Source organism: Pristis pectinata, chromosome 37 (genome assembly GCF_009764475.1).
Source record: "Pristis pectinata isolate sPriPec2 chromosome 37, sPriPec2.1.pri, whole genome shotgun sequence".
Taxonomy (NCBI): domain Eukaryota; kingdom Metazoa; phylum Chordata; class Chondrichthyes; order Rhinopristiformes; family Pristidae; genus Pristis; species Pristis pectinata.
This window is the reverse complement of record NC_067440.1, coordinates 12,377,163-12,399,725: the sequence shown is the minus strand read 5'-3', so window position 1 is coordinate 12,399,725 and position 22,563 is coordinate 12,377,163. Positions and strand designations below refer to the sequence as shown.

General features: G+C 48.0%; 3 protein-coding genes across 6 annotated transcripts in view; 2 read left to right on the top strand and 1 right to left on the bottom strand.

The window, feature by feature from the left end:
* Window positions 1-3,322, bottom strand: part of LOC127586663 (arf-GAP with coiled-coil, ANK repeat and PH domain-containing protein 2-like) — a 64,776-nt gene extending 61,454 nt beyond the window's left edge. Inside the window, exon 1 of the mRNA XM_052044779.1 lies at window positions 3,095-3,322. Within this exon, the coding sequence (XP_051900739.1) occupies window positions 3,095-3,303 (209 nt within the window). The 5' untranslated portion in view covers window positions 3,304-3,322. The remainder of the gene's footprint in view (window positions 1-3,094) is intronic.
* A 3,048-nt stretch (window positions 3,323-6,370) lies between these two features.
* Window positions 6,371-8,817, top strand: LOC127586645 (zona pellucida sperm-binding protein 3-like). Its single transcript, XM_052044760.1, has 3 exons — window positions 6,371-6,573; window positions 6,650-6,767; window positions 8,767-8,817. Exons 1-3 carry the CDS (start codon window positions 6,371-6,373, stop codon window positions 8,815-8,817), a joined length of 372 nt encoding a protein of 123 aa, XP_051900720.1.
* Window positions 8,818-15,245: 6,428 nt separating this feature from the next.
* Window positions 15,246-22,563, top strand: part of znhit1 (zinc finger, HIT-type containing 1) — a 39,737-nt gene continuing 32,419 nt past the window's right edge. Inside the window, exons 1-5 of one of the 4 annotated variants that reach the window (XR_007958698.1) lie at window positions 15,246-15,326; window positions 16,142-16,312; window positions 18,322-18,401; window positions 20,214-20,383; window positions 21,251-21,401. Coding sequence is in view for 2 of the 4 variants with exons in the window: in XM_052044497.1 (XP_051900457.1) it covers window positions 15,299-15,326; window positions 16,142-16,312; window positions 18,322-18,401; window positions 20,214-20,383; window positions 21,251-21,272 (471 nt within the window). In the remaining 2 variants the exon portion in view is untranslated. Of the gene's footprint in view, window positions 15,327-16,141; window positions 16,313-18,321; window positions 18,402-20,213; window positions 20,384-21,250; window positions 22,222-22,563 lie in introns of those variants that run through there. The other 3 variants (XM_052044497.1, XR_007958699.1, XM_052044498.1) reach the window with 3 other exon arrangements.

The window sequence follows — 22,563 nt, the reverse complement described above, 5'->3', positions numbered from 1 at the left end:
AGTGCCATTAAGTCATTCTTTCTTCACAGTCTTGCAACTGATTATGCCCCAAATCTAAGGCCCCTTTGAAAGACCTGATTAATTTCTTTCCACCACGCAACAAGCAGTATTTTCCAGATGATATCCATTCACTGCCTAAAAAAAGGATGTTCCCCCACATCTCCGCTGTGACGTAGGAAACAGGAGCAGGACTAAACCATTTGCACTGCCCCCACTGATCTTACCGTGGCCTCAGCTCTATCTTCCTGTCTGTTCCCCATAAACCTTGACTCCTCTATCTCCATCTGTGCTCAGCTTCCACAGAAAATTCCAAAAATTTACGATCCTTGGGGAATGAATTTCTCCTCAATTCTGTCTTAAATAGGCAAACCATTATTCTGAAATTATGGTTTTAGATTTCCCATCATCTCTCAGCGTTCACCCTGTCATGCACTTCCAGAATCCTGACTAATTCAAGTAGGTCACCTATAACCTTCTAAAATGACTTGATCAGTCCCTTTATCCCAGGAATTGAGTGAAACTTCACCGAACTGCTAATAAGGCAAGTGTATCCCTCCTTAAATAAAGAGACCAAAATTGTACGTAGTACTCCAGGAGTAGTCTCATCAACACCTTCCACAGCTGTAGTAAGACTTCCCTTCTTTTTCTTACGACATAAAAAGAGGCCATTTGGCTTATCAGGTCTATGGTGACTCACAAAGCAATCCCATTCCTGCACTAATGTTTCCTGTAACCTGTTCTCCCCATGGTGCCATCAATTCTACTATCCACTTACAATATGGGCAATTTACAGTGGCCAATTAATCTCCCAACCTGCACATCTTTGGGGTGTGGGAGGAAACTGGAGCACCCAAAGGAAACACATACAGTCATTGGAAGAATATGCACACTCCACACAGACAGCATCAGAGGTCAGGATTGAACTAGGGTCACCGGAGCTTTGAGGTAGCAGCTTCACCAGCTGAGCCACTATACTGTCCATACTCAATAAAGGCCACTTACCATTTGCCTTCATAATAACTTGGTGCACCTGACTTTGCTCTTCATTTTCAAATCTGTGACTTTGATCCCTGAACCATCCAGTTATGGGGACAGCTTCCCCTAACTACCTCCTCTAAACCTATCATGATTTTGACCACCTCTATCTGCTCCCTCTCTACAACCTTCACGTTTTTTAAAGTGCGTTGACCAGCATTTCAATGACACAACAGGCTGGAGGAGCCAACTTATCCTACAACCCTCAGAGAAATATGTTTCCTCAGTGTTGTCAATTAGAATTGTTTTGACGAAGTACATTCAAGCGATGCCTCAACCGCAAGTCTACAAATTGTGGAGATTCAAGTACAGAGGGCAGTACAGCAGCTTCAGCTACCGTGAAGAAACTTGCTCTTCTTTTACGATTAACCACTGAATTTTTTGAACCCATATGATGGGAAGATGGGTTCAGTGTCTTGAAAGTGGGGCCTATGATGCGATTGTGCTCCCTCAGCGGTCCCCCCAACAGTGTGGTACTCTCAGCTCTGTTCTCCCATGCACTCTCAGCACCACCCCTCCAGCCCTGAGGCACTCCCTCGGTACCATCCCTCTGGCCCTGTGGCGCTCCCCCGGTACCATCCCTCTGGCCCTGTGGCGCTCCCCCGGTACCACCCCTCTGGCCCTGTGGCATTCCCTCACTGCCACCCCTCCGGCCCTGTAGCACACCCTGAGCACCACCCCTCTTTCCCTGTGGCACTCCCTCAATGCCATTCCTCCAATAGTGTACATTCCATTGGCAGTGTCCCTCTGATGATGTGGTGTTCCTTCGGCAACCCTACAGTGCTCCTCAGTGCCTCCCCTCTGACCCTGCCGTGCACCCTTTGTGCTCTGCCTCTCTGATCCTGCAGAGCTGCCGCGCTGCTGCTCCTCCAACTCTGTGGCACTTACTCAGCACTGCCTCCCAACCCTGTGGCTCCCCCATGGCCTTGCACTGTCAAACCTGGACCCTATGCTGAATTGTCAGGAGTGGGGCTTGAACCTGTGATGTCCAGGTCAAAGCCAACCTGCTGTGGCACAACTAACAGCCAAGAGAAATGGGATGAGCAAAGGATGTGAGAAATTCCACAGTTTTAAGATCCCAGGGAAGGATGAGATAAAGCAGAGGAGAGTGGGATATTTGGAGTAGAGGACACTCAGTGTTGTGCTTGTCAGAGTAAGGAAGACCAAATAGGGAAAGAACAGCAGAGTAAACCTGGTTCTCTCATTCACCACCTCCATATGTTTCAAAATACCAGACAACTTTCAAAGTACTTTGCAAGCATAGCCTCTGATCTAATGAAAGGAAACATGCAATCAGTTTGAACAAAGCAAGATCTCACCAGCAGCAACATGTTAATCTGTTTTTTAAAGTGATGTTGGCCAAAGGTTAAACATGGAACCGGGAGAACTTCCCTGTTTTCCTTCTGACAGCTTGTTGCATCATCTGAAGGAGAACATGTCCAACAGTGCAGCACACCGGGGGTGGGGGGTGGGTGGAAATAGCACTGGGGAAGAACGGAAGGGAGGGCGGGCTCTTGGCCAGCAATACAGCTCTCATCAGATTCGCCAACACATCTTAGGCTGCATCCTTTAAACAAAGGCAATGTGACACCACAAAATAAGCAGGCTGAAGTTTTCTGAATTGCCTCATGGTTTGGAAACAAATCTTCACAATACCCCAAGGCAAAGAAGAAGAATCTATTCATTGAAGCTCAACCATTAGCTCATTCAAACCACTGGCATGGGCACGATAGGCTGAATGGCCTCTTTCTGAGCAGCATTATTCTCTGATTCCATGAGGTCAGAGGGTCAAGGATTAAGCAGCCCATAACTCGCTTGGTGGATGGTCCCAGACCAAAGGAAGGTCTTTCAAATGGTGGCCTTGAAGTAAAGTGTTGTGGGCACTATTACGTACTCAAAATCTCTGGTTTAACGCTTTGTGGACGTGGCAAGACGTGACATCTGGAGCAGTGATTCACAGAAAGAGAATGGCAGGAGAGAGAGGAGGGTGGATGAGGTTGTCACACATCTCCTCAGCTGTCAGCTCATTAACACGATGCCTTATCTGTCTTGGTCCTACCTGAACTTTGGGGAGTCCTTCAGGCACTCCTCAAAGTCAACGGAGATGGTCATCTTGCTCGATGCTCGTGGGGACAAAGAACAAATGTCTTTAGGGTCCTTAACGACCCATCTTCTCCGAGAGAGGCTGAAAACTGTGGGTTCCGGCTGGGTGAACAACTTCTTGCAAGAGGAACAGCAGTGTGGGCGGAGCACAGCTCCTGACCACATCCTGGAAACAGAACTAGTTTGTAGAACTATGAAAAACATTTTGAGATAGAACCAAGAGAGTAAAATCTACCTCAACTGTCTTGGAAATCAGTCACTCAGTGATGGGCTCCCGTCACCAAACAGCCATTCGTGGATCAGCAAAGGGAAAGATTTCAGCAATGGAGTATGGAATAGAATAGATACAAAGAAAAGCTTCCTCCATACTAACTCCCAGCACAGGGGCAGCACAGTTTAAGTACAGAGTAAACCTCCTCCTAAGCTGTTTCCTCATCTACTCCTAGGGCAGGGGCAGCATGGGTTAGATCCAGTTTCCTCCCTCCAAAGATGTGCGAGTTGATAGATTTGCCCTAGTTGTAGAGAGTCGATAGAAGTGTGGAGAGAATAAAATGAGATTAGTATATGATTAATGTATATAGTGCTTGATGGCCAGCATGGACTAGATGGGCTGAGGGACCAGTCTTTGTGCTTTATGACTCATTGATTTCTTCTGGGACAAGAGGAAACACTGGGTCCCCTGATTGAGGAGGACATGCAGTTGTTGGTGTACATCCATTCTCAGGGTCATGATTTTCTGCCTTCAGACCCTGTATCGATACCTGTATGTAGACTATCCTCCCAGATGGCATGTGCTGTCAATGCTTTGTCTACTGGGGAATTGCCTTTATGAGCATGCAAATCTCTTAGCATCAGCCTCTAGGCTCTGAGGGATTTGCCTGTCTTTTACCAAGCCCTTTTCAGAGTCTGGGACATGGTCATCTCTGGTCACAGTGCCTCTCAGCTGGTGGAGGAGGGAGCTCTGGTTGATGGGTTATCCTTAATTGAAGACAGACTAGGTAGTGGAGGAGTGAGCTGCATACCACTGCAGCTTGTGACTGAAGCCTCTGGAGGTCAGGAGAGGCCAGGCAGGGCTTAATAGCATGGGGCAATCCCAGCCAAACTGACTCCCGCACAGCTGATGGAGCTCATTAGACCCAGGCACTTTCTATGGAGCTGCTCCTACACAATTTGAGCCATCTCTCAGAAGTGTCCTCAGAACCATTCTACATGCTACAGAGGGGTTTCCTGCACAGGCTTCTCCTGCACATTCTCCACTTTCTTGCCCTTATCTGCCTTCCCAACCTGCCACGGTGGTCCATTCTCCATTCTAGTGAGGGGATCAGCAATAGAGGATTCTCTACGTATACCCAACCCTTTTACAAAGGGAACTCAGAGTATAGAGTGCTGCATGAAGAAGTCCTGTGCCACAGGTTTTTTTAAAATCTAGTTCCTGACTCCCAGGCTGCCTGTCATTTCTGTGCCCTGGACAAGTATGTGTAATTAAATATATGTGAGAGGTTGCAGCCCCTCCTTGAATATCTGAAGGGGCTGGTTCTTGAATTCTGAATGTATCAGCTGCTGTGTGTATGTGTGTGTGTACTCTGGGATCTGGCCAAGATGACCATTCACAGGTCCAGACAATGGGGCTCCTAATAGCTCCTTCTGAGGTTAGGTTCATTTCTGGGTGAACCCAGTGAGGGACAGTGCAATGTCCCATGGATTGCTGGAGACCTTCTGAGACCAGGGGTGCAGCAGTGGCTGGAGTGCATCCTGGACAGTAAGGGAAACATTTTAAGTTGTTTTATATAAAAACATAACAAAATAAATAGTTATTGTAAAACAGGTTAGATGCAAAGTAATGGTTTAGAGGGGATCTGAAGAAATCTACCCCCTGCTAGAGTAGCTGGAAGCTGGAACGCACTGCCTGAGGGGATGGTGGAGAGAGGTGCTCTTACATTTAAGAAGCATCTAGACGTGCACTTGAATTGCCAAGGCACAGAAGGCTACAGACTAATTGCAGATGAATGGGATTAATATAGATGGGTACATGATGGTGCGCACGGACATGGCAGGCTATGTCAAGGTAAAGCTCTCTCTACACTGTCCCATCACACACTCCCAGGGCAGGGGCAGCACCAGATAGAACAGAGTAAAATGGAGACACAAGAGACTGCAGATGCTGCAATCTGGAGCAGAAAACAAACTGCTGGAGGAACTCAGCAGCTCAGGCAGCATCTGTGGAAGCAGAGGGATGTCAACATTTTGAATCCAGACCCTGCATCAGGATAGATAAGAGTAAAGCTCCCTCTGCACTGTCCTGTTGTCCTGGTGGGAAGGGGGGTCAGTAATGCTGGTCCTGGTTTCAGTGTTGCTTTCAGCTGGGGCAGTTTGTTCTGTTAACTGGGAGTACTTGAATCCCCGACAGCTACTGTGGAGCAAGTTTGGAGTTGCCTGTGTCCCTGCCTGGATTGCAGGGGGCTGGGCTCCTGAATCTCCTCCATGGATGACACCCTTCTCCTTGCAGCCTGTCACTGCTTGGTGTGGGCAACACATGCTGCTGGTGTTGGTCAAGCTGGACCTGCTCAGGACAGAATGCCCAGTGCAAGCTCTGGAGCTAATGCTGGGGCCAGCAGGCTGCCCCTCTGTGTGGATGGACACTCAGACAAATACAGCATTCTTTCACAGTGATCTCTCTGACTGTGGCATTGCTGTAATGGTGAGGGTGATTAGTGTAGAGTACTGGACCATCAGGGATTGTGCTTTCTCTTCAACCTTCTCCACCCCCCCACCCTGTGCTGTGCTTTAACTCTAGTTCCTGCCTTCTTATTCCCCACCTCTACAATCTGTTTCAGGGCACATGACTAATCTGAGTATCTTTCAGGTATTTGTGCATCAGCTTGTCTATTCTACCCACCTGTACTATATGCCAAGGGCAGCTGGATCTGCCATTGTGAGGTCTAATTTGGCTGTTGCTTACATTGAGTGCTGTTACCCCAGGTAATCTTTCTCTTTTCCTGACTCCCTGGCTGTGAAAAGGAGACTGGGGAGTTGATGGTGGTTCTTTTCTGACAGGAAGGCGATTGTTGACAGGCAAACAGGACCCACCTGGTTACCACTGAGCTCCCTACAGACTAAAGAGGAGTTTGCGCAGTACTCCTTGTGTCTGATGAGTGGTAAGACCCAAGATGGCAGTTCCTGTTTCAGGGAGTTTGTGGTGTGGGCTTAACCTTGGTGAAGAGGGAGTTTAACCATGGTTACGTTGTCCTATATTATCCCAGGTGACTGGCATGTGGAGCGTAACTCTAGTATTTACCAGGTGGGTGACTTCATCCACATTGAAGCTTCTGTGACTATCAGCTGTGTACCCATGAGACTCTATGTTGATAGCTGTGTGGCAACACCAAGTCCAGACAAGGACTCCACTCCCAGACATCATCTCATTGGCTTCAATGGGTGAGGACCTGCTGTGGCACTGAGTGATGATCCATAAATTGGTCTTGTTGCCACATTGACTCCTCTCTCTTTTCAGTTGCCTGTTGGATAGCAGACCCACTGGCTCCTCATCCTCTTTTGTGTCACCAAGAGCACACCTGAACAAGCTCCAGATCAAGCTAGATGTGTTACAGTTCCTTGATGCTCATAGCCCTGTAAGTTTGGGTGCCTGCAGTCACATGTACATTGAAACACACAGTGAAATACATCTTTTTGCATATAGTGTTCTGGGGGCAGCCTGCAAGTGGCGCCAACATAGCATGCCCACAACTTCCTAACCTGTATGTCTTTGGAATGTGGGAGGAAACTGGAGCACCTGGAGGAAACCCATGCAGACATGGGGAGAACGTACTAACTCCTTACAGACAGTGGCTGGATTCAAGACTCTGATTCCACTATCTTTCTTTGGAGGAAGAGTTCTGAAGACTTAAGTTACGCAGCACAGAAATGGGGTACTTCAGCTCAGATTGTCCATGCTAACCAAGCTGCCTACCTGAGCTAGTCCTATTTGCCTGCATTTGGCCTATATCCTAAACCTTTCCTATCTATCTACCTGTCTCAATGTCTTTTAAATATTGTAACTGCATCCACCTCTACCACTTCCTCTAGCAGTGTATTCCACATACCCACCACCCTCTGTGGGGAAAACCTGCCCCTTGGGTCCCCTTAAATCCATGCCCACCAGTTTTAGACTCCTCTACCCTAGGAAAAGACTGTGACCATTCACCTTATCTATGCCCCTCATGATTTTGTATACCTCTATAAAGTCACTCCCCTCAGCCTTCTGTGCTCCAGGGGAAAATGGTCCCAGTCTCTCCTTGTAACTAGAGCTCTCCAGTCCTGGTAACATCTATGTGAATCTTTTGTGCACCCTTTCCAGCTTAATGACATCCTCCAAAGCTAGGTGACCAAAACTGCACACAATACCCCAAGTGTTGTCTCACCAACATTTTGTACAGTTGTAACATGATATCCTATCTCTTGTACTCCACGCCCTGACCAATGAAGGCCTAACACTGCCTTCACTACACTGTCTATCTGTGCCCCCACTTTTGGGGAACTATGTACGTACCCCTATGTCTCTGTCCTACAACACTCTCCAAGGCCCTGCTTTTGCTGTATGTCCTGCCCTGGTTTAACTTGTCAAACTGCAACAATACGCACTTGTCCAAATTAAATTCCATTTGTCATTCCTTGGCCCACTTTCCCAGTTGTTCTAGATCCTGTTGTAACCTTGGGTAACTTTCTTCACTGCCCACTATAGCACAACTTTTGGTGTCATCTGCAAGCTTGCTAACCATGCCACCTACATTCTCATCCGAATAGTTAATATGGAAGACAAACAACAGTAGACCCAGCACTGATCCCTGCAGCACAACTCCAATTGTTATTCCAATTGGAGACCTGTGCAACATTGGTCACAGGCCTCCAATTAGAATAACAACCCTTCACTACCACCCTCTGCCTCCTGCCACTGAGCAAATTTTGTATCCAATTGCTCACGCTGGATCCCATGTGATCTAATCTTCCAGACCAGCCTCCCTATGTGGGACCTCATCAAAGGGCTTGCTAAAGTCCACATGGACAATGTCTACCACCCTGCCCTCCTCGATTCTCTTGGTCACCTTTTTTTTTACAGAAAAGACTCAACCAAATTTGTGAGACACAATTTCCCACACACAGAGCAATACTGACTATCCCTAATCAGCCCTTGCCTTTCCAAATGCTGGTCGATCCTGTCTCTCAGAATCCCCTCAAGTAACTGTTCCACCAGTCATGTTAGGCTCGCTGGTCTGTAGTTCCTTGGCTTGTCTTTGAGCCCTTCTTAAATAAAAGCACAACATTAGTCAGCCTCCAGTCTTCAGGTACCTTGCCTGTGGCTAATGATACAAATATCTCTGCCAGGGCCCTAATAACTTCTTCCCTAGTTTCCCCCAATTTCCTAGGAACATCTGAGAGGGATTTCAGTTTGCCTCTCTTAAATAGTTGACTTATTTTTAAAGTGATTCCCTTGTTCCAGATTTTCCCACAAGAGGAAAAGTCCTGTCCAAACCAATATTCACCCCTTCAGGATCTTGTTTAATGAAGTCTGCTCCTGCTCTCAAATCCAGCAAACAGAGCCTACATGGCCATGTTTTATCTTCCTTTCTATAGCTGCTGAATTTGAAGATGAACAATTGCAGAAGGAAGGGGAGGTTCAGATAGGACCACTGGAAATGTTGCCTGCTGATCTCAGAGACCCTGTTCCCAGGGTGTAACTTGAAAGCCAGAATATATCCCACAGGGAAGAAGCTCCTCGGCACAGTAAGAAATAAACCATACTGCTTGCACCAACCTTGTCTTCACTCCCCTGAAAGATTAATCAGCTGTTTGTTTGTTCTACCTTCTTTCCTCAGGTGAAGTGAACTCCAAGACTCTGCTGATCTTAGTGGTGTTGGTAGGGGTTGTAGCTCTCCTGCTCTCTGGGCTGGTAGTTGGGGGAGTTGTCATCTGTGGGGCTCTAACCATCTTCAGTCTGTACAACAAACTGGCCAAGCCCTCCATTAGCTCCAAGAGTGAAATATGGAGCTACTGACTGCTGAATTCTTGTGTGAAGAATTATTCACAGTTGCTGGGAGATGGTTTTTGGGGGGGACAGGCAGCACCAGCCTTTCAACCCTCTGGCTGGATGTTCATTTACCTCTGCACTGAAACTCTGTAAAAAGACTTAATCAAACTCTGGCTAGTGATACTTTGTGGGTTTAAACAATTGAGCTGCATCACTGGTTGTGGCCAGCACCCAATGCTATTTATTACAGGTCTGTGTATTCTACACTCCTTCAACTACTTCCTTGGGTCTGGTCTGTCCAAATGTATGTCACTATAACATTGCCATACACTTCTACGTGGTAAAGTTACTGGATTAGGATCCAGAGTTCAAATTAATAACTTGAATTATGGAATAAACAGCTCGGTGATGATGACTATGAACATTGGGTTCACTTGTATCTGCTCATTGGACTCCTAATTGCATAAGGCAGTTGATTGTCCATGATGGCCAGACCGTGCCTGGATGAATTATCCAGGCCATCCCTGAGCTGCAAATGCCCAACTTATGGATGGCCCCTACATATGAACAAGCTTCTGTGTTATTAAATTCAGAAGTCTGACATGTGTACATTAATTTTGTTCTTACAAACAGCAGAATTAGTTCGCTCTCTTCTTTCAGTAGTCGTTCTTTCAGTCTTGAGCTTTTGATACCATTCATTACAATCCTGTGGTGGTATGGTTATCATAATCAAGTGTGTTCCTTTTGTGTATATTTTCCAACTTATGGACATGTTACTAAGGGATGGCCTGTAGTTGGGAGCTTATCCATTGCTCAGCCACAGGTTTGTTTAACAAGTTGCAGAACACCAGGGAGGAGCACTGACAGGCAGGCAAATCAGAAGTTGATGTTTCACTGAATAGTCTCTGCTGCTTCCCTCTCTCCAATAAGTTAAATGCCCCCCTCCACCAGCACTGCTTGTGTTCATGTGGTTTATCGAGGGGCACCATTGAGTCTGATAGTTGTGAACATCAGAGCTTTGAACCTATCGTAAAGGATAATGTTCCCCTCTGAGGTAATGGGGGAAGCCTGTCCTGTCATGGATTCCTTCAATTGAATGGTGCTGAACAAAGGACCCATTAGAGCATCCATAAGTAAGTGGCCAAAATGCAAAGAGCAGGGTTTATCCATCAACCAGCATCAAAACCAGAACTGATTACTATCACACTTTGTGAGGCCATGCTGTGAGCAATTTGGGTTTTGCTCCCACACAATACTGCCTCATTGGCTGTAAAGTTTTTTGGAAGAGATGGCCCTGAGCAGGGATTAAAGGTCTTGTGTACATTAATGAGAAACATCAGAATCAGAACATTTGGCCTTCCAAGCCTATTCTGTCATTTGATATGATCATGGCTGATCATCTGGCACATACCACATTCCTGCTCTCTCTCCATGCCCCCTATTGTTTAGAATATTCAGCAACCTGGCCTCTACAGCCCTCTGCAAATTGCATAGCCACCACCTGATTTGGTCCAATCCAAGTCACAATCACTTCCCCATAATTAGAGCAGTGGACTTTAATCTTCCCCTCATGCCTGTCAAAGCTTTGGGAATGTTTTTTCAGTAGGGGACCCTACAGGGCTAAGCTTTGTCAGACTTTGGCTGGGTGGAAGTTGACTGTGGGCTTGTAGTAGGAATTGCACAGTTTTGGGACATTGGCAAGATCCAGGATATTGCGCTGCACTGAATGAGAGAGATAGGGCCCTGCTAGTTGAAATTGTAGAACCTTACAGCACCAACACCTCAGACACTTGACAGCCTTTATTTAAAAAAAAAGCTTTGGCCTCCAACCTCCTTAAACTTTCCCCCACTCACTTTAAAGCTATGCCCTGTTCTATTTGACATATCCACACTGGTAAAATACTGACCATCTACCCTATCTACTATCAGGTTGCCCCTCAGCCTTTGATGTGGCAGAGAAAACAATCCAATTTGTCCAACCTCTCCTAACAGCTAATACTCTCTAATTTGGGCAACATCCTGGTGAACCTCTTCAGCACCATCTCCAAGGTCTTCACATCCTTCCTATAATGCAGTGACCAGAACTGCACACAATACTCCAAGTGTGTCATAACCAAAGTTTTATACAGCTGCGATGTGACTTCCTACTTTTATACTGAACATCCCGACTGATGAAGCCAAGTATACCCTATGCTGCCTTTACCACTCTATCTACTTGAGTTGCCTCTTTCAGGGAGCAATGGATTTGGATCCCAAGATCCCTTTGTACATCAATGCCCCTAAGGGTCCTGCCACATAGTATATACTTTCGTCTTTCATTTGACCACCCAAAGTGCAACACCTCACTTGTCTGGATTAAACTCCAGCTGCCCATATTTCCAACTGGCCTATATCTTGCTGAATCCTCTGACAACCTTTCTCAATATCCACAACTCTGTCAATTCTTGTGTTGTTTACAAACTCATTAATCAGCCTATCTACATTTTCATCCAAATAATATACGAGGTCCCAGCACTGATCCTTGCCGAACACCACTGATTATAGACCACAAGTCAGGATAACACCCCTCCACCACTACCCTCTATCAACATTCAAATGGAATGTTGGCCTTCATTGCTAGAAGGACTGAATTTCAGAGCAGGGAGGTTATGCTGCAACTGTACAGGGTACTCGTAAGGCTGCACCTGGAGTACTGCATGCAATTCTGGTCTCCTTACTTGAGAAAAGATGTACTGGTTTTAGAGGAAGTTCACCGGGTTGACTCCGGAGATGAGGAGGTTAGCCCCTGAGGGGAGATTGAGTTTCCTGGGACGAGACTCGGTGGAATTCAGAAGAATGAGAGGGGATCTTATAGAAACATATAAAATTATGAAAGGGATAGATAAGATAGAGCAGGAAAGTTGTTTGTTTCCGCTGGTAGGTGAAACTAGAACTAGGGGACATAGCCTCAAGATTCAGGGGAGTAGATTTAGGATGGAGATGAGGAGGAACTGCTTTTCCCAGAAGGTGGTGAATCTGTGGAATTCTCTGAGCAGGAAACCAGTAGAGGCTTAAATATACTTAAGACACAGTTAGTTAGATTTTTGCATAGTAGGGGAATTAAGGGTTATAGGGAAAAGGCAGGTAGGTGGAGCGAGTCCACGGCCAGACCAGCCATGATTTTAATGAATGGCAGAGCAGGCTTGACGGGCCAGTTGGCCTACTCCTGCTCCTATTTCTTATGTCTTCTATGGCCAAATCAAAATGTTTGACCCACCCATGTGCCTTAATCTTCTGGATGAGCCTACCATGAGGGTCCTTGTCAAAAGCTGTACTAAAGACCATGTATACAACATCCACTAGCCTACCCTTATTAATTATCTTTGTCACTTCCTCAAAGTTTGTAAGACATGGCCTCCCCAACACAAAATCATGCTGATTATCCCTAATAAGTCTATGCTTTTCCAGTTGTGAGTTGGTTCTATTCCCAAGAATCCAATAATTTGCCTGCCACTGACGTAAGGCTCTCCAGCCTATAAAGTCATGATTTGTCTCCATTGCCTTTCTTAAACAGAGAAACAACATTGGCTGTTCTCCAGTCGTCTGGGACCTTGCCTGTGGCCAAAGAGGATATAAAGATCTCTGCCAAGGCCCCAACAATCTTGTCTCTCTCAATAGTCTGGAATAGATCCCATCTGGCCCTGGGGATTTAACCACCTTAATGTTCTTCAAGACCCCCAATACCACCACCTTGATATTAACATGCCCTAGAATATCAGCATACCACTCCTTGATCCCACTATCCTCCATGGTGAATACCGATGTGGTACTCTTTTAGTATATCACTCACTTTCTCTGGCTCCAGGAATAAATTCCCTCCTTTGTCCTTGAGTGGTCCTACCCTCTCTCTCTAGATGCCCTCTTGTTTTTAATGTATGTATAAATGTTCTGGGGTTCTCTTTTATTCTACTTACCAAGGATAAAAGTCCCCTTTAGAATCAGAATGTCACTGACATATGACGTGAAATCTGTTGTTTTATGGCAGCAGAACAGTGCAAAGATATAAAAATCTATAAATTACAAAAATAAATAAACAGTGCAAAAAAAGGAATAATGAGGTAGTGTTCATGGGTTTATGGATCGTTCTGATGGCGGAATCTTTAGCCCTCCTGATTTCCTTTCTAAGTTCTCTCCTGCTTCCTTTATATTCCTCAAAGGCCTTGGCTGATTTTAGCTTCCTGAATCTTGCATATGCTTCCTTTTTGACAAAACTTTCAACATATCTTTCATCATCCAAGCTTCTCAAACCTTGCCATCCTTACCTTTCTTCCTCTCAGGAACATTGTTGGTTCTGAATTCTGACCAGATGGCCTGTAAGTGACTCCCACATGTCAGATTTGGACTTGCCCAATAACAGCTGCTCCCAATCTACTCTTCCCAACTCCTGCCTCATACTGTTGTAATTGGCCTTCCCCAATTTAGCACCCCCTACCCCCCTGAGGTCCAGTCTTATCTTTATCCACAACTATCTGAAAAGTTATGAGTTATGATCACTGTTCCCTAAATGTTCTCCCACTGAAACTCTGATCAGCTGGAAAGACTGATTTCTCAATACAAGGTCTACTATGGCCCTACTACTTATCTTCTCGGGTTGGATTATCTACATACTGCATCGAGAAACCCTCCTGGATGCACCTAACAAATTCTGCCCATCTAAGCCTCTACCACTAAGGGAGTCCTAGTCTCCCACTACAACTACCTGTTCTTTTACCTCTTTCCATAATCTGCCTTCATATCTGTTCCTATATATCCTGCTGGCTATTGGGAGGTCTATAGTACATCACAGAGATATCGCACCTTTCTTATTCCTGAGCTCCACCCATATTGCTTTACTGGATGAGCCCTCCAGGATGTCCTTTCTTAGTGCCTTTATGATATTCTCCAAGTCAGGAGTGCAAATTCCTCCACCTATCCTACACCCTGCTGTATCACATCTGAATCGTGGAATGTGGAGCTGCCAGTCCTGCCCTTTTCTCTATCAAGTCTCTGTAATGGCTACAACGTCATAATTCCATGCACTAATCCAGGCCCTAAATTCATTTGTCTTACCCCAAATACTCCTTGCATTGAAATAAACACACTTTATCAACCCCTCTGTGTTCATTAACTTGACCCTGCCTGTCTTTCCTTTCAGACTTACTTGACCTAACCTCTACCTACCTCTCAAAACTCCACTTGCTGACGTACTGCTCTAGTTCCTAGCCCCCTGCTGAGGAGCACTAGCAAACCTCCCTGCAAGAATATTAGTGCCCCTCCAGTTTAGGTGCAGCTCCTCGTACAAGACCTACCCGCCATAGAAGAGAACCCAATGATCCATGTATTTAAAGCCCTCCCTGCTGCACCAGCTCCTTGGCCATGAATTTAACTGTACTTTCTTTCTATTTCTTGCCATGCTAGGACATGGCACAGGGAGTGATCCTGAAATTACAATACTAGAAGTCCTGCTCTTGGGCCCTATCTCTACAGATTGCAGCTCCGTAAATGCCTGCCCAGGTACTTTTTACAATACATAAAAAGTGCTAGAGGAACTCAGCAAGTCAGGCAGCATCCATGGAGAGAAATAAACAGTCGACTTTTCAGGCTGAGACCCTTGAAGGGTTTATTTCCCTTCATGAATGCTGCCTGACCTACTGAGTTCCTCCAGCACTTTTTGTGTACGGCTCCAGATTCCAGCATCTCAGAATTTCTTGTGTCTCAGGTACTTTTTAGATGTGGCGAAGCAAAAACCCACCTATCATTCCTTCCACAGGTAACTTATCCACGTTACTGACCCCTCTGTTTAAGATGCTCTTAGTTTATCCTGTTGAGGCCATTCAGAATTCTACAACTCTCCATTAAATCTCCCCTTATAAATAAGATAATTTCTAATCTCCCCTAACAATAATAACTATCCATCGCTGGCATCACCACCTTATCTCCCTGCCTTGGTGGGTAATTGAGCTCCACTGATGGGCTGAGGAGCAGCGCCTTCACTGCAATTCCGCCTGCGGTCGCGGGCGCCGCTGTCTACAGAGGCGGAAGTGCACCAAGTTATAGTTCCCCCTCCACACCCGCTATTGGTGCAGCGCTGAAATATTTCCTCCATGGGAAAATAGCAACATGGTTGAGAAAAAACGCGAGAGCACGGGTAAGGTGAAAGGTCCGGTAAGGGAGAAGGGTGGAGGTTGACGGGTGAGAGGGAGAAGGAGAAGGATGGGGTGAGAAAGGTGTGTGTGAGGGGTTGACGGGTGGGGGTGAGAGGGAGAAGGATGGGGTGAGAAAGGTGTGTGTGAGGGGTTGACGGGTGGGGGTGAAGGGGTGGGGGTGAGAGGGTGAAGGATGGGGTGAGAAGGGTGTGTGTGAGGGGTTGACGGGTGGGGGTGAGAGGGTGAAGGGGAGAGGGGTGGGGGTGAGAGTGAGAAGGATGGCGTGAGAAGGGTGTGTGTGAGGGGTTGACGGGTGGGGGTGAAGGGGAGAGGGGTGGGGGTGAAGGGGAGAGGGGTGGGGGTGAGAGGGTGAGGGGGAGAAGGTTGGGGGTGAGAAGGGTGTGTGAGGGGTTGACAGGTGGGGGTGAGAGGCAGGGGAGAAGGGTGGGGTGAGAGGTTGAAGGGGAGAAGGGTGAGGGGTAGGGGTGGGAGGGTGAGGGGTAGGGGTGGGAGGGAGAGGGTGGGGGTGAGAGGGAGAAGGGTGGGGATGACAAGGGTGGGGGTGAGGGGTTGACGGGTGAGGGTGAAGGGGAGAAGGGTGGGGGTGAGAAGGGTGTGTGTGAAGGGGAGAAGGGTGTGTGAGGGAGCGGGGAGAAGGGTGAGGGTGAAGGGGAGAAGGGTGAGGGGTGGGGGTGAGAGGGAGAAGGATGGGGTGAGAAGGGTGTGTGTGAGGGGTTGATGAATAGGGGAGAAGGGTGGGGGTGAGGTGGAGAAGGGACTGGTGAATGGTTTCAGGCAGTGTCTGAGCTGTGTTCAGGCAGGTCGCAGGATGGTGGACAAAGGCGGGTCCTGGACCAGGCCACCCGACAACGGCGCCTCAACCGGCAGCTTGACGCCTTGGAGAAGGACAACTTCCAGGACGATCCACATGCAAATCTCCCACAGCTGAAGCGCCTGCCGCAGTTTGATGACCCTCACACTGAGTCTGGTAGGAGGAAAGTTGGAAGGGAGGGAGGAAGGGTGGGGGACGGGGGATGGAGGGAAGGAGAGAGGAGGGGAGGGGGGATGGAGGGAGAGAGGGAGGGGGGATGGAGGGAGAGGGGGAGGGGGGATGGAGGGAGAGAGGGAGGGGGGGAGGGGGAGGGAGAGGGGGGGAGGGGGGAGGGAGAGAGGGAGGGGGAGGGGGGATGGAGGGGGAATGGAGGGAGAGGGGGAGGGGGGATGGAGGGGGAGGGGGGATGGAGGGAGAGAGGGAGGGGGAGGGGGGATGGAGGGAGAGAGGGATGGAGGGAGAGAGGGATGGAGGGAGAGGGGATGGAGGGAGAGAGGGAGGGGGAGGGGGGATGGAGGGAGAGAGGGAGGGGGAGGGGGGATGGAGGGAGAGGGAGGGGGAGGGGGGATGGAGGGGGGGAGAGAGGGAGGGGGAGGGGGGATGGAGGGGGGGAGAGAGGGAGGGGGAGGGGGGATGGAGGGAAGGAGAGAGGAAGGGAGGGGAAGGGGGGATGGAGGGAAGGAGAGAGGAAGGGGAGGGGGGATGGAGGGAAGGGGAGGGGGATGGAGGGAAGGAGAGAGGGGAGGGGGATGGAGGGAAGGAGAGAGGGGAGGGGGGATGGAGGGAAGGAGAGAGGAAGGTAGGGGGAGGGGGATGGAGGGAAGGAGGGGGGGAGGGGGGATGGAGGGAAGGAGAGAGGAAGGGAGGGGGAGGGGGGATGGAGGGAAGGAGAGAGGAAGGTAGGGGGAAGGGGGATGGAGGGAAGGGGAAGGAAGGGAGGGGGAGGGGGGATGGAGGGAAGGAGAAGGAAGGGAGGGGGAGGGGGGATGGAGGGAAGGGGAAGGAGGGAGGAAGGGAGGGGAAGGGAGGGGGACGGGGGATGGAGGGAAGGGGAAGCGGAGGAAGGGAGGGGGATGGAGGGAAGGGGAAGGAGGGAGGAAGGGAGGGGGGATGGAGAGGAAGGGAGGGGGACGGGGGATGGAGGGGGGACGGAGGGAGGGGGACGGGGGATGGGGATGCGGGGATGAAGCGGGTGACAGATGGAGGGAGGGGGACAGGAAGGGGGGAAGGGGACGGGTGGAGGGACGGAGGGAGGGGACAGGGGAGGTATGGAGGGAGGGGACGGGAGGTATGGAGGGAGGGGGATGGGGTGGATGGAGGGAAGGGGTCGGGGGAATGGAGGAAGGGAGGTTGATGGGGAAGGGAGGGAGAGGGAGGGAGGGAGGGGACGGGAAGTATGGAGGAAGGGGGACGGGGTGATGGAGGGAGGGGGACAGGAATGGAGGGTGGGAGGGGACGGGAACATGGAGGGGGGAGAGAGGGAGGGGTCGGGGATGGAGGGAGGGAATGGGGAGGAGAGATGGGTGGGATGGAGGGAGGAGGAGGCAGGTGTGGGAGGGATGGAGAGGGAGGGGGACAGAGAAGGAGGGGGAGGGGAATGGTGGGAGGGAATGGAGGGTGGAGGGAGGGAGGTGGAAGGAGGGTGAGGGAGGGAGTGGGATGGATGGAGGGGGAAGGAGAGAGGGAGGGGGATATAGGGAAGCGGACAGGAGGAGGGGGGAGAGGGAGGGGATGGATGGGGAGGGGACGAGGGGCAGGGATGGGAGGACGGATGGGGGATTGGGATGAGGAGACAGATGGGGAGGGGGGAGCGAGGGAGGGGGCGGATGGGAGGGAAGGGGATGGATGTTCGGGAGGGAGAAAGGAAGGGAGGGGGACAGGGAGAGGGAGGGAGGGAGGCAGTATAACGGAGGGAGGGAGATGGAGGGAGCGAGGGGGACGGGCAGATGGACGGAGGACGGGAGAGGGAGGGGGTCCGACGGAGGGAGGGTGTGTTGACTGAAGTATTACGGAGGGAGGGTGTGTTGACTGGAGTATTATGGAGGGAGGGTATTGTATGGGGCTGTGGGGGAATTGAACAGTTGGATGGGGCTTTTGGGAGGCTTCTTTTGGGGGTGGTTATTGACTGGGCCAGCAGCACACTGGTGAATCAACTCTTGTTTCAGCAAAGAAAAAGAAAAAAACGCGTGGGGATCACTTCAAGCAGCGTTTCCGCAAGAATTTCCAGTCCTTATTGGAGGAACAGGTTGGGTTCATCTGCTTGTATTCTTCCTGTACTTGTGAAGGGGTGTAGTGTGGTTGGAAAGTTTGCCAAGTGTGGAGGGGGGAGTTGCAGCAAAAAAATTTATTGCCTATCTGTGCTGGCATGTTTTGAGATTATGCCCATGTGGGTGTGATCTTTTTGATAAAGTAATTGATCGATAGTACAAGTCTTGAAGTGAGAAACTGTTTTTTACTTTAATATCTTCAAATCTTCAGCCCCTGATATGACTTGACCAAAAGTGGTTATCCAATGGGCTTTATTATGTGTTGGGAACGTAGAAGGCAATGGCTCTTGTGATCCTCTGCAAGAGTTTCAAAGTGCTGTATTGTTTACAGGGCCAACTACCTCTGCCTAGTGTGATTGTGACATCAACATGAATTGATTAACTTTACACCACCCTGTCAGGTTATGTGCATCTGCACAATAAGTTCAGTTTAACTGTACAGCAACAGGAGGAGACATTCTGTCAGCTGAGTTAGACTGATTTGTCTTAATTCAAAGTCGAGCTTATTGTCGTATGCACAAGTCCATGTCTGCACAGGTGCAATAAGAAACTTGCAGCAGCATCACAGGCACATTGCATCAGATAAGCAGCATTCACAAGAAAAACATAAACATAAATTATACACAATTTTTACAAGAAAGAACACAATTAGAATGAAAAGAAGTCCATTTTAGTGTAAAGTAGTCAAAGTGGTCACAGTGTTGCCATACTGAGGTAGTGATTAGGGTTTTGCCAGTTGGTTTAAGAACCAAATGGTCGAAGGGAAGTAGCTGTTCCTGAACCTGGTGGTGTGGGTCTTCAGGCTTCTGTATCTCCTGCTCAGTGGGAGCTGTGAGAAGATGGCATGGCCCAGATGGTGGGGATCTTTGATGATGGATGTTGCCTTCTTGAGGCAGCGCCTCCTGTAGATACTACCGATGGTGGGGAGGGATGTGCTCGTGATGTATTGGGCTGAATCCACTACTCTCTGCAGCTTCTTGTGTTCCTGCGCATTCAAATTGCCGTCCTTTCTGTGCACCTTAATTTTGTATACTTTAATAACCTTTGAAGTAAAATTTTATCGATCTGATTTGAAATTTTCCATTAACCCTGGTGAAGCTAGCTTTTATCAAACATAGGAGTAATGTCCCTCCAGTGGTGAGAATTCTGCTTTATATTGCACTTTTTTCACAATGATATACTGTAATTGCAGATTAGAACATTAAAAAATTAAAGTATTAGATAAGGAGGTGACTGAGAGCTCAAATTGTTCAGCCCATCTGGAAATGAGCAACTGCTACCTGAGGAAATTCATTAAATCAACATGCACCACATAAGATGGAGGCTCTGGCCATTATCTCATTGCTGTGTGTGGGAGCTTGCTGTGTACAGATTACAACAGTGACCATCTGTCCTTAGTTGGCAGTAAAGGGCTTTGGGATGTCCTGAAGAAGTAATGATGGTCTTAATTTTAAGTTTCTGCCCTTAGATGTGGAACTGCCCCATAGCGAGTTTTCTCTCTCTACGCCTCAACTCTTTTTATTATCCAGAGCACCCAATTAGATAACATTACACACAGGAGAATACGAGACCAGCCTGTGCTACCTGGCCTTGTGATTTAACTCTTTCAGCCAACTGTGGCTCATTCCCGGTACTGGTGCCTTGCCTCGTTCCCACACCAATCCCCCACATTTCCTCATCTACCATTCCTTTGCCAGTTGCAAGTGGCTGGTGCCATCCTGAGGTTAGGACCTTGTGATCTGTGGCTATGGCAGTGGAATTACAAGTGTATTTAATTTCTGGCCAAACAGAACCTGAGCTCAACCGATGGGCCGAACTACCTGACCGCCTGCGTTGGTCCCTCCAAGCTCCCCCAGCGCCATTTCTGTGCAGTGTGTGGCTTTCCATCCAACTACACCTGTGCGTCGTGTGGAGCTCGGTACTGCTGTGTCAAGTGCCTGGGGACACATCAAGAAACTAGGTATATTCTATAGTGGCTCTTTCCCATCTAGGCAAAGCCCCAAACCTTGTGTTAGGTGCAAAATGAAGCACTTTCCACACTGTCCCATTGAGCTGTACCAGGGCAGGTACAGCACAGGTTTACCCAGTCAGGGTGTTCTCTTTCCCTCCCCTGCAGTTCCATCATCTCTCTGAAGCAGATGAGTTTCAGCAAAGTTAAACAGGATCCCTGGAGGAAGCGAATGAACCAGCTTCGTTTTTATTACAACTGGTCGATTCATGGTTACTGTTACCTTGAATTTATATTTCCCCAGTGAAGATTTTTAGATTCAAACCATAGTCCCTGGATCAGAGGCAGCTGGTCAAATAAGTTAACTACTACACTGCAAAGGTCAAATTGCGCCTCCCTGCTTATAGTGTCATAGTCATTGGGGATGGAAACAGACCCTTGTCCCTGCCAACCATCAAGCATTCCCCTACACTAATCCCATTTTTTATTTTAAATACTCTCCAACAACTCTGCTCCCCAGATTCTTCCATGTTGCATGAGGGGTAATTTTTGCTGGGCAACTAACCCACTGACCACCGCCCATCTTTGGGACATGGGAGGAAACCGGAGCACCTGGGGAAAGCCCACGTGGTCACAGAGAGAACATGCAAAGTCCATGCAGACCACACAGAGGTCAGGACTGCACCCGGGTCTTGGAGCTGGGAGACAGCGGCTCTTCCATTTGTGTAGCCCACTTGGTGGTGCTCCCTTTCTTGGTCCCCTTCCACAGGAGTTGGTCAAACGGTTGATTTGGTGGGGTAGTTCAGATGCTGACCTTGGGGAAAAATCCAGGCGTTTTCCTGTAGCTCAATAACAATCTGGTTTGACGCCCCTGTGCAGGTGCCTGAAGTGGACGGTCTGAAGTTGGGAGGCTGTGCTCGAGTTATCAGCTGCCCTCTTGATGCTGGTTTAAATGCAGCTTTTGTCCCAGGGGCCTGAACTGCCAAGTGGAGTATGTTGGACTTTAAAATGATTCATAGTGAAAACCCTGGTGAGAGAAGGCTTCAGAACTGGTTTGTTAAATTTATCTCCAAGATTATTATCGCAACATAAGTAAGATGTGAGCATAGTCTATAAAGTTACTATAAAATGCCAAGTGCTTATGAGACATTTATAAAACTAACACAATTCAAGCCAATGCACCTTTAACAGATCATGTCTCAGACTGTACCAAATGGCTGGCAGTGGTCAGGCTATGTCTCCCATGACTGATTCTTTCAAACAGGTCTTCACCAGTGTTTATCAGTTTGCTGGTTCCCCTTTGGCCACATCTGTATAGCTTACAGTAGGCATTGTGGTAAGAATAATAGAGCTTAAATGTCCCTTAGATCCTGGTTCCTGTATAAATTTGCTTCAAAAGCTGTTGACTTTGTAATTCAACTGCTGTAGTAAATATTTACAAAGTCAGGATGGCTGAAGTAACCTTGTTTCTCATCTGCATTTTGTTTCTTTTAACCTTTTTGTTCTGGTAATATTTACATATTTGGACAGCTTATCAATTCTTTTGAGTAAGAACATAAGAATTAGGAGCAGGATTAGGCTGGTAAAGTCCTCGAGCCTGGACTGCCATTTAATAGGATCATGGCTGATTCAGTCCTGGCCCCAGCACCCTGCTCTGTGCCCATACTCCTTGTCATTTAAATGTCTCTTGCATTTGGTTACTTTTGAATTATATACTCTTGTTTTATTATCTTATTGTAATGGAAGTAATCTATTGTGAGGAACAGGATAATGTGTTATGTGAAGACCTTAATTTTGTTAACGTAAAAGATTGGTGTTACTTTAAAATAATCAACTTTTATCTATCATTCTTTCCCTTTCATTTTAACTCTTTTGTGCCCGAACCTGATCTTCCTGCAACCAAATATATTTTAAGATGTTATTACCTAGGCAATGTATTCTTATTGTCACTCATACAATGTCCTCCAACAACAAAGTTAGAGTGAAAAAGTTTAAAACTGAAGATGCTAGAAATCTGAAATAAAAGCAGATACTCAAAAGGTCAGGCAGCATCTGTGAAGATGGAAGCAGAGTTAACATTACAGGTCAATGGCTCTTAGTGCTAGAAATGCTACCCTGCTGTCACACCCACACTCAACCCAAAACAATATCTTCATCCAGATACAGTTTCCATTTCTCCTCCTCTTTCTATA

Coding starts and splice junctions, on each gene's coding strand:
- LOC127586645 (XM_052044760.1), top strand. CDS start 6,371: ATGGTTACGTTGTCCTATATTATCCCAGGTGACTGGCATGTGGAGCGT. Junction 6,574..6,649: donor CATCTCATTGGCTTCAATGG/GTGAGGACCTGC, acceptor CTCTCTTTTCAG/TTGCCTGTTGGATAGCAGAC. Junction 6,768..8,766: donor TCCTTGATGCTCATAGCCCT/GTAAGTTTGGGT, acceptor TCCTTTCTATAG/CTGCTGAATTTGAAGATGAA.